The following is a 16,124-nucleotide window of genomic DNA, read 5'->3' as shown; positions in this document are numbered from 1 at the left end:
AGACAGACGTACTTGTTGGTTAGCCATGGTGTGATACCACCAGAAGAGACGTGTGGTGATGAAGTAGGCCACAACGACATCAATTGTGTAGTGGTCGTGAGCAAGAAGAATGCAGAACACTCCTGTTGCACACAAAACCCAGCAGCCCCAGTGGTACCACCAGAACCTTCTAGGAGAATCTGTGAGGTGCAAGAAAATTAAGGGGTGTTATAACAGAAAATGTTGGAACGCTTCTTTTTTTTTTCTTTTTCTCCAGTAAAGTGAAGTAGTAAGTAACCACAGGTGTAGTTCATCACATTAACTCTAATTAGATCGAGAGAAGCACTCGGTAACATTAGCCGTTTTTATTTATTGTCGATGATCGCATTATTTTTCACATGCATCTGCTTCCACATGAGATTGTTCGTTTCTGCTTCTTTTTTTCCTGTGTTTTGATCTGGAGATACTGTACACTTTGAGAAGATGTGTCATAGCGCCCCCTAGCGTATTTCAGTGAAAACACAGAAAGCCATAAAATCTCGTCAATGGCGGGGAAAGAGTTAACTATCAACATGATCCAATGACATTGACAACCACAGTGTCGCAACACTTTTTGTCTACATTTTGAATAAATTTTTTTAATTTATAATGCATTTGGGTCCATTTTAACCCAAAAGAGAATGTAATTTGTTTTAAAAAAAAAAAGAATAATTTTTAGTACAGGAACCAAACACTCAAAAAAATGACCTTTCACTGTTGTTAGTTTCACTCAAACCACCCTTGTTCACATTACTTAAAAAAACTCATGTAACTACATGAACGTAATTTAACTGCGTTGTTTCTACTAAAATTGAGTATTGTCAGCTTTACTTAGTAAGTGTTTGTTCAGTCAACTTAACATTGCTGTGTGAAACGCACACATTTTTGTTGACATAACTAACTGTGCAGTGGATCCGTAGTTCCCAGCATGCTTCGCAAGGGACTGCATTAGGAGAGTAAATTTAGGGATTAAAGTGTTATTTTATGTGTTTTTCAGTAAAGGGAAAGATGTTGTTAGTTTATGTTAGTGTTTAATGTTCAGTTATGTTGGACATTTAGAGTAGTTTCTGTAATGCTTTTGAATTTTGTGGTTACCATCATGCAGAAGAGTGTCGCCTGTGTTTAGGCTGTGAGCGCTCATATACGCATGTTTATAGGATAAAGTTCCTGCTCTCAATTCAATTGAGTTTGTTCAATAAGTCATTTTTTGAGTGCATTTTGGGGTGAGGGGCTATATTCTGATATGTTGTATCCTTTTTATTTCAAATGATTATTCAAAAAAAATCAACATATCATTATTAAGTAAACTGCACATATAAATATTATGTAACAGTGACAGTCAAATGATTTGTATTTACTCAAAGAAATTTTGTCAGCTTTACTTGAATTCTTTTGCTCATTCAACTAAATAGTTTTTTGTACAAATTACTCAATATTGTTGCGTGGAACCACTTGACACTTATTTTTTAAGTAAATCCAACAATTCATTTTTTTGAGTGAACTTTGCAAATGAGACAAGACTATCAAAATACATCATTTAAATTTTAGAATCACTGATTCGAAACAAAAGATTAGTAAAGCTTTGAAGCTTCATGAAGCAGTGTTTAGAGATAGCCCTTCACTAGATATTGTTGAATAAAGTCGCTATTTTGTTTTTGTTTTTTGGCACACAAAAAGTATTCTCGTCACTTCATAAACATTAAGGTTGAACCACTGAAGTCACATGAACTGATTTAAATATGTTTTTAATACCTTTCTGGGTGTTTGAAAGTGTACATTAACTTGCTTTCAATACAGGCCTCACTGAGCCATCGGATTTTATCAAAAATATCTTAATTTGTGTTTTGAAGATGAACAAAGGTCTTACGGGTGTGGAACGACATGAGGGTGAGTAATTAATGACAAAATTTTCATTTTTGGGTGAACTAACCCTTTAAGAGATATAACCATTTTTATAACGCTGGTCCATTTTGACCCAGGTATCAACCAAGGCTTTGCATATGACTTTTTTTGTCTCTAAAATACTTTTGTAAAATATATTTAGCCTCTTTTCCATATCTCACACACACTTTTGGGACTGAATATTGTTGATAATCATGAACCATTGCAGCAAGTTTTATAATCTTTTTCATTTGAAAGTTTATACAAGTGCAATGGATATATTTTGTTTACATTTATGTTGTTTTTTTTTTTTAGAAAATACGTTTCATAAATTTGGACAATTTTTGGAGCAGTTCAAAGGAAATTAATTAAATTCACTGATTTCAGTGGAATTATAATAATGATATATTCAAATAAAAATTTTCACGAGTATTGAAAAAAAACAATACATTTTTCCTATATTTCATATAAAATTTTAACTTTCAAAGAATGTTTTAATAAAAAAGGGTTTAATATAGTAATAACATGGTAACATGGATATAACTTTGAAATTGCTATGCATTCACTCATTTAAGAGAAGTTGCTGATCAGATGCAATATAGTTAGTTGACAAATATCGAGTTACACTTGCTTTATAAGCTTTTGTTCCACCTGATCCAAACGGACCAGGTTATCTAATACAATACCATTCATTCATTTTAAAATGTGTCTTAATATCCCAGTAGCTTTGGTACCACTGTATAATCATTTAAACTTGTGTTTAAACTGTCCACTAGGGGGCGGTGTTGTCTCAAATAGTTCACTTACACTCCTTCATGAAGAGATAAGTGAGGGTGAGCATGACTGTATGGCCACTGTACAAGTAGTCACCACACAAGTTATGAGAGCCTGTGATGGTCAGACCCCCTCCTGCGATCAATTTCATCACCCGCCGCATCCGAGATTCCCAGTCATCATACAGCTGCCAGAAAAAACAAACAAAAATTAGCATCATGACATTCCCCCATAATTCCTAATCTATTTTTATACACCGCTTGACCCAATGTGCTTCTACAACCTCAGCATATGTTCACATCGAAAGCATAAAACAACAAATAACCCCTTTGAGACGAAGCAACAAGTGGTTCCTAGAAAGCCAAGTTCTTGGCATTTATGTCTAGGTTTTCTTTCAGCAAATGCCTTCAACAGGAAAGCAGGTTCTAACAAGAGTGAACAAGTTGCTGGGCTTGATGATAAATGTTTCCTGCACGTCCCGTGGTGTGGATTTCCTGCCTTGCGTAGCTAGTATGCGTTCACAGCATCCCATCAGCCACATTTAGTCACACACACAGTTGCGAAAGTATCACCAGTGGATTGTCAACATAGCAACACTAGAGCAGTGACACTGTAAACAATCACTTCATTTATTACATTAATATTGCTCATTGTTCTAGTGGGTGCAATTATTTTAGGATTCATATAGTCTGGAAAAAGGCCCACTGGTCCACTTTAAATTCTTTGAGGAAAATGAAATATTTTTCCAATATTTTTTTTTTTTTTTTTAAATAAACCAAAACTCCCCAAAAGTTTGTGTGGCTGCACTTTAAATTAAAAAAAAAAAAAAGAAAGTAAAATGTTGCATATTTTAATTGATCAATGGATTGTGTTAAAATTGGATTTCTAATTTGATTCAATACAATTCAAGTAAAAATTCATGTAAAACAGTTAACCTTTAACATGAATACTTCTCACACACACATATATATTTTTTTTTATTTATTTTTTTTTTTTATTGTTGGATTCCCAGCAAAATTCATATGCCTGAACTGATAAAAATGTACACCTTAAATGCAGCATACATTTCCTTGAATAAAAGTGCCTGCCAATTTGCATAAATGTAAATACTCTCAGAGATAAAATACATAAAAACGCTTTTTTACATGTCTGTGCACCAGTTTTTAACCATGAAATTTGCAGGTCAAATTGACCCGCTAACATCACAGTTACAACAAAATTTTCATATACACATTCGCAGTGACACCTAAGGTTGTCTCTAAATAAGAAATAGTCACAAAATTATATATAAATATGGATGTGTATATTATATATATATATATATATATATATATATATATATATATATATATATATATATATATATATATATATATATATATATATATATATAATTTAATTTCCGCTTATCAATTCCTGTGTGTGCATTTTAATGCGATTTTAAACCATTTAAGCACAAGAAGATGCTAAAGAACTCAATTTGGCACTCGCACGCTGTTTTCTTTGCTGGGCATATCCAGAGCATGCATACAAAAGGCCGCCTCTCATATATTGTGCTCGAATACTGAATTGAGCTCTCTTTCGCGCCGTCTTGTACTTGAACAGTCAAATATACACAAAATTATGTCAAAATATCCTCGTAAACACAGTCGGTTATGCATTAAGTGAAGATAAACAGAAATGTGTAACAGTATATTAGATCCATGCATTAGGTCTTAAAGTGACAGCTGACTAATAAACCGTCTGTGTCATTACTGTTAATCAAACAATAAAATCGCTCACTAAACTTAACTTTGAACTTTTTTAACTTTAGTGAGGATTAATCTATATTTTATTTTTAAAATAATACAATGTGGTATTATTTTACATTAGACTTGCTTATTTGTTTTTATTGTATTTCTGACTGTATACTTGTCTAATAATGTGTGAAACTTATATTAGTTTATTTGTTAGTTGTTCTTTAGGCAGCTGATTTTTCTTCATGGTATTTAGTTGGAACAGAATGTTTTGCAAAAATACACATATGTCTGATATCTAAAAGTTTGACTTCATTTTTTTAAGAATCGGAATCAATAAGCAAAATCGGAATTGATCAAATTTAAACAATACCCAACCCTATGTATAATTATACACTAATTCACAGCCCCACATTCCCGGCTGTATCCATAAGGAACTGCTAACATTATATTGATGGGACAATAAGCAGCAATAAGCAGATCCCATAAAAGTACTGACCATTATATTAAGTACCAAAAATCCTATCGACATATTTCCGACGCTCTATCCCCCCTGTTTCTCCCTCAATATAAATAGGTTGCCTGAACATATTAAAAGAAAAACAGATGAAAATAGCACACTTCACATTTTCCATGAGCGGCCTCTCTATTCAATGTGAAATATGTCCCTTTGTGACCTCTGCTCTAAGGACATTTATAGAACAGTCACAAATTCTTTACATCAACTGTTTAAAACATAGATGGTCACCTGACCCATCCTGTTACATGAACTGGAATGGTTCTGGGATGAAAATACAGAAAATAAAATGTAAATTCTACTACTACTACTACTACTACTACTAATAATAAAACATTTTGTAGTCTTTCCTACAAGTGACAAGCATCAATTACATTATCAATCATTACAAGAGCTAGGAAAATTACATGGCCTTTTTTACTCTTGTAACTGAACACAAATTATTTACACAAACTGATCAAGAACATTAAACAGGATCAAGAAAAAAAAAAAAAAAATCATAAAATAATTATACCCAACAAGAAGCACAGCACTATTCACTGCAGCACAGAAAACACACCGTCTAATGTCTCCAGTTTCTGAACAGCTGTTCTTATATTACATGAATAACGACATCCAGACATCAAGATTTTCACTGAATAATGACTTCAATTTCAGGTTGTTTCTCACTAAAAACTAGAATATAATCTTGGAATATTAGGCATGAGTATCATGGACTTTTATTTATGATTTTTTTGCATGGTTTAAAGGGAGTCACTATTCTCTGTCAATATGGGGAAAAAAAAATTGGGAGAAAAATGTTTTGGGGAAACTACTTCTTTAACTGGCCAACATGCCTGCCTATTGTGCCTAACATAGCCAAGTTAGTAGTGCTGATTATGAAGTAACCATGCCAAAAAGAAAACAAATAATATGGGAAAAGGGAGAAAAAAAAAGTGATATTTTTGTTTTGTTTTTACCTTTGGAGAGCATTTGAAGTGCATGCCAGGCACTGGAAGAGTAGTAATGTACATGGTGATGCACCTGTAGAGGTAGAGCGTCCCGACGATAAAACAGAAGCGTCGACCAACAATTGATCTGTGGAAGGAAGATGTGGTGATAGATTCATATTAGTGAACAGGCCCGGCTCCAGATATGAGATGAAAGGTGGGCCAAATGATATTCCAGGTGGGCCGGTCGGATTGGTGGGGGGGCTTTAATGCTTTAATCTCACATGTCTATTGATATAGATAAGGCAATTGTTAGGGTTGTTTGTTATTGTTATAAACTATTATACTATTTTGAAAAATCACATTACAAAATATAATGTGAGATAACACAAATAATATTTGCAACATTTATTATTTAAAATGTTTTGCACGAGCTGTTTATACTGTACGAAATTAGAACTTTTGTCCAATACCTCCTCTAGGGGGGTCCGGGGCATGCACCCCCGTAAGAAAATTTTGTACATTTTAAGGTTAAATGCATCAATCTGGTGCACTTTGGAAGCTCAAAATTAAGAGCTTCAACTCATGTACAGTGTGCAAATTGACCAAAGAAACAACATTGACTTGTACCTGGACATTAAAGAGGGTTCAAACATCTTTTTAGTTGTGATATAAAGTCTACATCGTTTTAGGTGTTTTAGGATGCCAAACAATTATAACAATAAAATAATAATACATACATGACAGTAATATCCATATAGGCTATTGTAACAAATGCAATCTAATATATATATATATATTGGTTAGGCTACTTTACACAACGTATAGGAAAATTAAAATACTAGTTTGTAGCCAATTTCTAATCCTTGAGCTTTAATTTTGATCACCAAATCGCCAGCTGATCGTGTGAGCAAAGTGCGCACTTCTCTTTAAAACACGCAGCACAAACAGACTAAATAGTAAATACTTAATCACTGTATATATTTTGGTGCTTTATTAAGGCACAAAGCCATTACGGTTTCGATTTTAGTTAATTGGCAAAATACAATGTAGAGACCATTTATGTTTTAAATTTTCTGAATTGAATATCACACTAATTTTTGTGATTGGCTGTTATGTGGTGTGGGGCCAGGGTGGGCCAAGCCTCTGATTGGGTGGGCCAGGCCCACCCTGGCCCCCCCATGGAGCCGGGCCTGTTAGTGAACAGTCATGTGTAAGGAAACTTGTTTCCGCCATTAAATAAAAAAATAAATAAATAAAAAAAAAAGGTAATTGAGACTTTTTATCTGACTTGTTTCTCAGAATTGCGATATATAAACTCATTATACTCGTTATAAAGTCAGAATTGCATGAGATACTTTTTTTTCTCAGAATTGTGATTATCTTGCAATTCTGACTTTATAACATGCAATTGCGAGTTATAAAGTCAGAATTATGAGATGTAAACAATTCTGAGAAAAAAACATCAGTCTTTTTCCCCTCACAATTGCGCATTATAACATATATAGATATAAGAGATATAAACTCGCAATTGCCTTTTTTATTTTTTATTATTATTTCATGTTGGAAACAAGCTTCCATACATTTGTTTTACAGATTTTCATTTAATTTTTTGTTTTTGTTTTTGCATGGTAATGAGAATTTGAGAACTTAAATGTCAATGAAATATTAATTAAATAATATTTAATTCATATTACAGCAATGAGAACAAAACAGAATTGTACATAGGAAAAATTGTGCTATTGTCATTAAAATACTTAAATATATAAAATATAATTTTATTAATATTTGATATAGTTATCATAGGAAAAGAGAATGAGAATGCTTGTAATGAAAATATTTGAATAATATTCATAAAACAGTAATTTTTTTTAGGAAATAATTACACTAACTTTAATTTAAGATAAAATTGTATTTATTTGTCATATATAAATAGTCAAAGTCTGAAAATTCTATGAGCCAAATTTTATAAGCCAAATTTAATTTATTATGTATTTCTACTGAATTTGGTGTGAAAAATGCAGGTTTTGTGAGACATGTCCATTAAACGACATTTATGAAAGAATCTCAAACAAGATTCTTTCCACTTAGAAAACTCACTTGTGTTTTAAGAGACTCCACTGTATAATCCACAAGACCATCAGAATCATTCCGTTGATCTCGCATACAGAGAAAGCCCACTCCACTCGGTCAAAAAGGTCAAAGAACTTGTCAGGGAGTGGTGGAGTTGCCTCCTTAGGAGGCACACGTTCATGGACCACAGAAATAATGATGGTAGTAAAGACGAAGCAGCACAAGGCATAGACAAGAGCCACGGCGGTCTTTCCCCATTCGGGAGGGAACTGCGGAGAAGCTGGCTCTGGAATGGAAATCTGCACCAGTTCCTTGTGGAAGCCGTTCACCATGCCATTCCGCTGAGCCTTGCCGGCACTCCCAGCGTTCCCGTTATGATTCAACACCATGTGCCCATTGACATGTCCGTTCTTGTGGACATCGATGTGATGCTCGATCTTAAGAGTCTCTATCTTTTCCAGGAGCAAACGACCACCGTCTGAAGTGACCCTGGAGAGGGATGCCCTCTTGAAGTCATCCGTGGTAAGATTTAATAAAGCCTGTCCGTCGTAGTTTTGCAACAGTTCAGAGTATTCCTGCAAGCCCTGATCGGTCAGCCAGAGCGAGACCTCCTCCTCCGACCACGACTCTACTTTATTCATATCAGCCCTTGAGCTCGTTGAAACGTAATGGAGAATCCGACATAGGCACACACTTCTATGAAACACAAAGTCCTTCTTTGACCACGCTCATTACAAGTGAAGCGCTCCGGGGAAGACTGGCTCACAACTTCCAGAAGTTCAATCCAAATATGACGCACACCTACAACCTCTTCAGAAATGTCTGTCCTGTAAACGAAAGGACAAAAAGACATTTATTTTTAAAGCACTCCACACTGAACTCTAAATACACAGACATGCTGGGCAAACAAATAGCATGTTTTTGTCCCACATTTTCTAATACGCTTCAATAAAGGGTTAATGTAGCGAAAACTCAAAACTTAAAAAACATTTCCATTACTTGAAATAAAATAAATCTTAAGCTACATTTCTCATTTTTATTTAATTGAGCCATGTACTAAATAAAATATATAATTATATACTAAAACTGAAATTTAAAAAAAAAGCAATAAAAACTGTAGTATCTCAAGAAAACTAAAATAACACTGATTTTCCATACACGATTTTACACAAACATTAAGTAATAAGGACTGGAAACGAATACTCATTGTATTCAAAACTAAATTTCCACATTTTAGAATAATAGTAAAGTCATTAAAAGCATAAAATAACACAAACTGAATATGGGAAATATGCAAGTATATAAGTATCAATGACTTCATGTAAAAATTATTTGATATTTTATTTTAGCTTTGTCGAAAATTCTTCAGTTAATTGATGAATTAGTGAAAAAGTTCCCATGCATGCTGGACACTTGCTGACTGCTCACTCCCTCACTATCTGCTCCAACTCATCCATTAAAATATAAATACATTGTCTAATAAATTAAGTGTTTTCACTAGATTTTACATGCACATGTTAGCAAATCCATGAAACGATTCAATATTCACAGTTACAAGAGTGCAACAACGTATAGTAAGGTATGCAATATGGCAAAATCACAACAACAGTTAAAAACCACTTGTAACTGTACTCACGAGTTTCATTTTCCTCACGAGTTCAGCATAATTTACTGTCAGAGTAGAAACTCCTTAAAAGAAACTTTACAGTGAACTGCTACAACCGCCTACAAGATTTAATCCTCTTGTATTTACAAAAAGAAGCACATTTAGTTCTCAGAACAGCTGAGAGCTGGAGCAAAAACACACTGATCAGGACCACATGTCTCGTCTGACTGCAAGGATTCCAGGAGCTCTCGAGTGTGTTTCCACGGGTGTGGCAGGACTGTTTACATTACAGCAGTAGGGGGAAGGGAACTATCTATCATGGACAACATCTGGCTTGCATTAGTGAATGAAAGTATCTGACTAAAAACTTTTCATTAACCTACACTTTAATTTTTTTTTTTTTTTTTTTTTTAATGCAATAAACGATATATACTGAGGAATTTAGGTAAAGCAAAACTCTAGAAGGGTGTTCTGGGGGGTTGTCTACTGGCCCAAGTCAAAAGAGCCTACCTTAAGTCTCTATGATAGGGGTCTTCAAGTTTTTCAATAGTGTGAAATCAAACAATAATTAACGAATAATTATCTGTTTAAGACCCCAGCTTCATGATATTGCGAGTTCATGGCTTTTTCAAATATAATCTATGGTATTTTGCCACCCATATTATCATATTCCACATCATTTTTTGGAATGAGAAGTCACCATGACATCAAAATGGTCAATTCTTATTTTTTTTTATGGAATATAGCAGTGTTTAGTATAAATTATTTATCCATGAACATATTTTTTAAATTCATTCATTGTTAAAAATGCATGTGCTTTATTCAAAACAGCTTCCCCACCCTTCCCCACCCAGCTTTTTGTCTTTGATGACATGTTTTCTGGTTTGAGGGCGGGACCACCTGTCAATCACACAAGATCAAGCAATAACAAGCCAAAACCATCCAATCAATTCCCGATGGGACAAAATCAAGTGCCACCCTACATGTTTTCTTTTTCGAAAAGCTGTTTCTCTCAGATATACATCACAAAAGATTATCGCAACTTCCGTTTCATGGTGACTTTAAAGTCAATTCTATCAATCTATCAATTTTCTAACAATTTATCCATGCTTTTTTTTTTTTTTTTTAACTTGACCTTGCAATGTTTATTCAAAATGTCATAATTGAATCTTCCGACAAAATGACAGTTTTCTCTCTGGTGACATATGCAGGTCTTCTCCAATCATTTAGTGTGGTTAAACTCCACCCCTGCTTTCATCTGCGTCCACTTTTGAGTGTGACGCCCACATCTCAACGACCAATCAAGCTGTTCCATAGAAGTAAGTGTCCCCGTCCTACATTTTTTTTTCTCAACAATCATGTGCACTCGAACGTACATCACAATAAGAAAGAAAAGATCTGTCGCCACTTCCCTTTTAATTGAAACTTTAAAGAATAATCTTGCATATTAGCATGAAGCCCGGTCCACACTGCAGATTATGCTGGACAAGAACAGGCTACTTAGGCATGCAGACATTGTTTGAACGACATGTAAAGCGACCAATCACAGTTCATTTTGTATATACATGCTGTTTAGGGTGAGTATATTTGACTGAAAGTACAGTAATAATCAAATGTGGACAAAAAAACATTAAAATAGTACAGTATGTTCTTTGCAAATGGTTGTATATTTGAATTCACAGAACTTGTGAACTTGTTTCCAGTCATGAATCGAAATATGCCTAAGAAATAATAGGAGGGGTCCTTATTTCTACACACTTACAAATGGCCTTCCTTCCTGTCATCATCTTGTTGCTGACTGCAAGCTATACCACAAGAAAGCTGTTTTAGCCATGTGAAACCTTCCCCATTTTGCAGGAATCAGTAAAATATTATTAGAAGACTGGGGTTAATAGAAGAACAAAACTTTATCAATTGTTGGAAATTATTTAGCAATGCAGTGCAAATTAAAATAACAGCAACTAGCTCATATGCACAAACTTATATCAGAGCGCAACTGTGGTTTCCTGTTACATTCTCACCCGTGCGAGCAACCCAGTATAAAATAACCCAGCATGATGAGCAAGATCAATGCAAGTCAAAACGACGGCACTATTCTAACATTCTCACTTTTCTTATCACCACTTTTTTTTTTTTTTAAGCAGCTATCCAAAATACCTGATTCTGACTGGTCATGGCATATTGAACATATGAGTCTAACTCTATAATCGGACTGCTGTCATCTTGTTGTCATATTTTCATGCGTTTACTATGGTTTACTACCAACTGTAATTAAAATGGCCTTGGGCGGTTTCAGTATGAATTTATTTATTAATATTAACGTATATGGTGGGCATAAAACCTTTAAAGGGGTCATGACATGAGAAATCAAATGTGCCTTGATCTTTTGACATAAGTGGTCTTTGAACCATTAAAACATCCTGAAAGTTTCATAATGTCGTCCTCATTATAAAAAAAAAAAGCATTTATTGAATCAATCTCCAAAAATTTGCTCATTTGGATTTGGTGGGATTTGTGACGTCACACGGGCAAATAAATTTGCATATGACTGTCTCCAGAGCAAGACATCGACGAATAGTTACACACATCGCACCATAGGCCCCACCCGCTGGTGTCATGGCTGACTTGCCTACACTAGATGGGAGCGCCGCAACAAAGGCAAATAGAACCCATTATAATCACTGGAGCTGTCTACACTGGATATAGAATACAGATGCACATTCACTTTCTGATATACTCAAGTCCTTGAGTCTACCGACAACAGGACAAATGGAAGAGTAAATGGATGCATAAATTTACATTTAAATGCATGATTACATTTAACAAATACACACATATACATATACACACACACACACATACACATATACATATACATATATATATATACATATATATATATATATATATATATATACACACACACACACACACATATATTTTTACACAAATATTTATTAATATATACGTGTGTGTCTATTAATATATACATAAATATACAGTACAGTCCAAAAGTTTGGAACCACTAAGATTTTTAATGTTTTTAAAAGAAGTTTCATCTGCTCACCAAGGCTACATTTATTTAATTAAAAATACATTAAAAAAACAGTAATATTGTAAAATATTATTACAATTTAAAATAACTGTTTTCTATTTGAATATATTTCACAAAGTAATTTATTCCTGTGATGGCAAAGCTGAATTTTCAGCATCATTACTCCAGTCTTCAGTGTCACATGATCCTTCAGAAATCATTCTAATATGCTGATCTGCTGCTCAAGAAACATTTAATGTGTACAATTGTACAAAATATTTGTGTACAATATTTTTTTTTCAGGATTATTTGATGAATAGAAAGTTCAAAAGAACAGTGTTTATCTGAAATCTAATCTTTTGTAACATTATAAATGTCTTTACTGCCACTTTTGATTGATTTAATGCATCCTTGCTGAATAAAAGTATTCATTTCTTTAATTTCTTTTCAAAAAAATAAAAATACAAATTCTTACTGACCCCAAACTTTTGAACGGTAGTGTATAATGCTACAGAAGCTTTGTATTTCAGATAAATGCTGTTCTTTTGAACTTTCTATTCATCAAGGAATCCTGAAAAAAAAAAAAAAGTACACAACTGTTTTCAACATTGAAAATAATCATATATGTTTATTGAGCAGCAAATCAGCATATTAGAATGATTTCTGAAGGATCATGTGACACTGAAGACTGGAGTAACGAAGCTGAAAATTCAGCTTTGCATCACAGGAATAAATTACTTTGTCAAATATATTTAAATAGTACACAGTTATTTTAAATTGTAATAGTATTTCACAATATTACTGTTTTTTACTGTATTTTTAATTAAATAAATGTAGCCTTGGTGAGCAGACGAAACTTCTTTTAAAAACATTAAAAATCTTAGTGGTTCCAAACTTTTGGACTGTACTGTACATAGTACACAGACATTTATTATGTAAACAAACTTATTTTGATACCGTTTCCTATGCAATGACATTTGCAAATCATAACAGTGGCTGTTTACTGATTCTAATAAATTAATAATGTATTATAATAATAATAATAATTGCAAAAACAACTAATTTTTGTAAACCTTTTTTTTTGTTTTTGTTTTTTAGTTGGCAAGTATTAATCATGCAATAATAAGCAGGATTAATGGACCCCCCCCCCCCCCCCTAAATTTTTACTAGAAGATTAACAACATAAAAATTTATTTTATTTGGCTTTTTCATTTAATTTAACTTACAAAATGTGTTTTTAATGACACATGAACAGAAGCCTTTCCTCCACACACAGAGGGGTAAAAGGATTGACGATAACCAGGCTGAGAATGTGACAGTTAACGTCAAACACCAGTGGTAACCGCTGACTAACAGCTTAATAAAGTGTTTAAGACTGATTTAGTCTGTCTCTCTATAGTCATGTGACATATCTGCATATGCCACGCGTTACATTAAATGCTACGCAACCTCTGAGAAACAAGGACAAACTACAGCCCAGGATTGTGGGAGGAGTTTTCAGGGCCTTCAGACATGATTTCTAAAACTCTGAATGAGTAACCCATTTAAACAAGCAATCAACCCTAACAATATGGTCAAAACCTAAGGATGATAAATGAACTAAAAGTACAAACCAAGCTAAAGAAATTTTGGTTGTCCAAAAAAAAAAAAAGAAAAAAAAAAAAAACCTTTTTAGGTTTGAATTTATAGTTTCATGAGACAACTTGTGAGTTCTGGCAACACAATGCTGAGAGCATTTATACCTCGAATGAACTGTGTATAAAGATGTCTGCCAAATACATAAATGTCAATGGCTAACTAGAAAGCTTACAGCTATATAAAGATAGAGAAGTTAGAGAATGGAAAGTCTGTTCACATATAAACTCTATAACAACCATCATCATTTGAGCCAGTCACCTGCTCAGAGTCACATAATCTCATGTGCTTCTTTAGAACATTAACTGATATGAGCAAAGCTATACATTAACTCCAGGCATTAGTTTTTCCAGAACAGAACTGCTCAGCTGTTCAGTGACTATAACAACAGTGGCGGAAATAGAGTTTTATACATGGGGTGGCCAGGCAAACTCAGGGAGTCCATAGACCATGACACTGAACAATTAGTTTCTGTCTTACTAGCAGAGATGTAAACAGATGCATGTTCGGTTACTGGAACTCCATTATTTCTCTTATCTGATTAACCGTCTGATAAGCAAAATACTTAAGGTTAACTTACAGTGACTTCCAACGCTATCTCACAACCAATTTGTACGTATTTTACAAGGTAGCTAATTCGTATGAACTCATACGACCTCACTCGTACGAATTCGTACGATTTGTCTAATCCCCAGTTATGGGTAGGTTTAGGGGCGGGGTTTGGGGTAGGGCATTCATATACGAATTTGTCAACTCATAAAATATGTACGATTTAGCAATAAACGTATGAATTCATATGAGTGAGGTCGTATGAATTAGCCACCTCGTAAAATACATACGAATTGCCGTGAGATCAGGTTGTGACTTCCATAAAAATTCTTCAGGAACCTAAACCTTAAACTTACTTCAAACAGGGCTCCCAGCTTCTGAGTTAAACTTCGATTCAAATTAGTTCAAATGATATGTGTTTTAGTGCTGTCAAACGATTAATTACGATTAATCGCATTCCAAAACAAAAGTTTGTTTACATAATAAATGTGTGTGTGTGTGTGTGTGTACTGTGTATTTTTATTACGTACATAAGCACACACAAAAGCATGGTTATATTTAACAAATAAATAAATATTATATTATATATATATATATATATATATATATATATATATATATATATATATATATATATATATATATATATATATATATATATATATATATATAACCATGCATTTGTGTGTTTATATGTATGTAATAAAAATACACAGTACACACACACACACACACACACACACACACACACACACACACACTTATTTATTATGTAAACAATTTATGTATATAAATACACACACGTATATACAGTCCAAAAGTTTGGAACCACTAAGATTTTTTATGTTTTTAAAAGAAGTTTCGTCTGCTCACCAAGGCTACATTTATTTAATTAAAAATACAGTAAAAAAAAACAGTAATATTGTGAAATATTATTACAATTTATAATAACTGTTTTCTATTTGAATATATTTCACAAAGTAATTTATTCCTGTGATGGCAAAGCTGAATTTTCAGCATCATTACTCCAGTCTTCAGTGTCACATGATCCTTCAGAAATCATTCTAATATGCTGATCTGCTGCTCAAGAAACATTTAATGTGTACAATTGTACAAAATATTTGTGTACAATATTTTTTTCAGGATTATTTGATGAATAGAAAGTTCAAAAGAACAGTGTTTATCTGAAATCTAATCTTTTGTAACATTATAAATGTCTTTACTGCCACTTTTGATTGATTTAATGCATCCTTGCTGAATAAAAGTATTCATTTCTTTAATTTCTTAAAAAAAAAAAAAAAAAAAAAAAAAAAAAAATTCTTACTGACCCCAAACTTTTGAACGGTAGTGTAAAATGCTACAGAAGCTTTGT

General features: G+C 33.3%; 1 protein-coding gene across 3 annotated transcripts in view; it reads right to left on the bottom strand.

Annotated features, from left to right (window-relative positions):
• The window catches only part of sgms1b (sphingomyelin synthase 1b), a 34,908-nt gene that overhangs the window by 1,384 nt on the left and 17,400 nt on the right, over nt 1-16,124 (bottom strand). For 2 of the 3 annotated variants that reach the window (XM_048170380.1, XM_048170377.1), the window contains exons 2-5: nt 7,956-8,755; nt 5,886-6,003; nt 2,707-2,860; nt 13-179 (exon numbers count right to left, since the gene is read on the bottom strand). In XM_048170380.1, coding sequence (XP_048026337.1) covers nt 13-179; nt 2,707-2,860; nt 5,886-6,003; nt 7,956-8,569 — 1,053 coding nt within the window. In that variant the 5' untranslated portion in view covers nt 8,570-8,755. Of the gene's footprint in view, nt 1-12; nt 180-2,706; nt 2,861-5,885; nt 6,004-7,955; nt 8,756-9,564; nt 10,292-16,124 lie in introns of those variants that run through there. The other variant, XM_048170379.1, reaches the window with a different exon arrangement.

The sequence above is a fragment of the Megalobrama amblycephala genome, linkage group LG20 (genome assembly GCF_018812025.1).
Source record: "Megalobrama amblycephala isolate DHTTF-2021 linkage group LG20, ASM1881202v1, whole genome shotgun sequence".
In the NCBI taxonomy this organism is placed as follows: domain Eukaryota; kingdom Metazoa; phylum Chordata; class Actinopteri; order Cypriniformes; family Xenocyprididae; genus Megalobrama; species Megalobrama amblycephala.
This window is presented reverse-complemented; position numbering and strand designations above follow the sequence as displayed.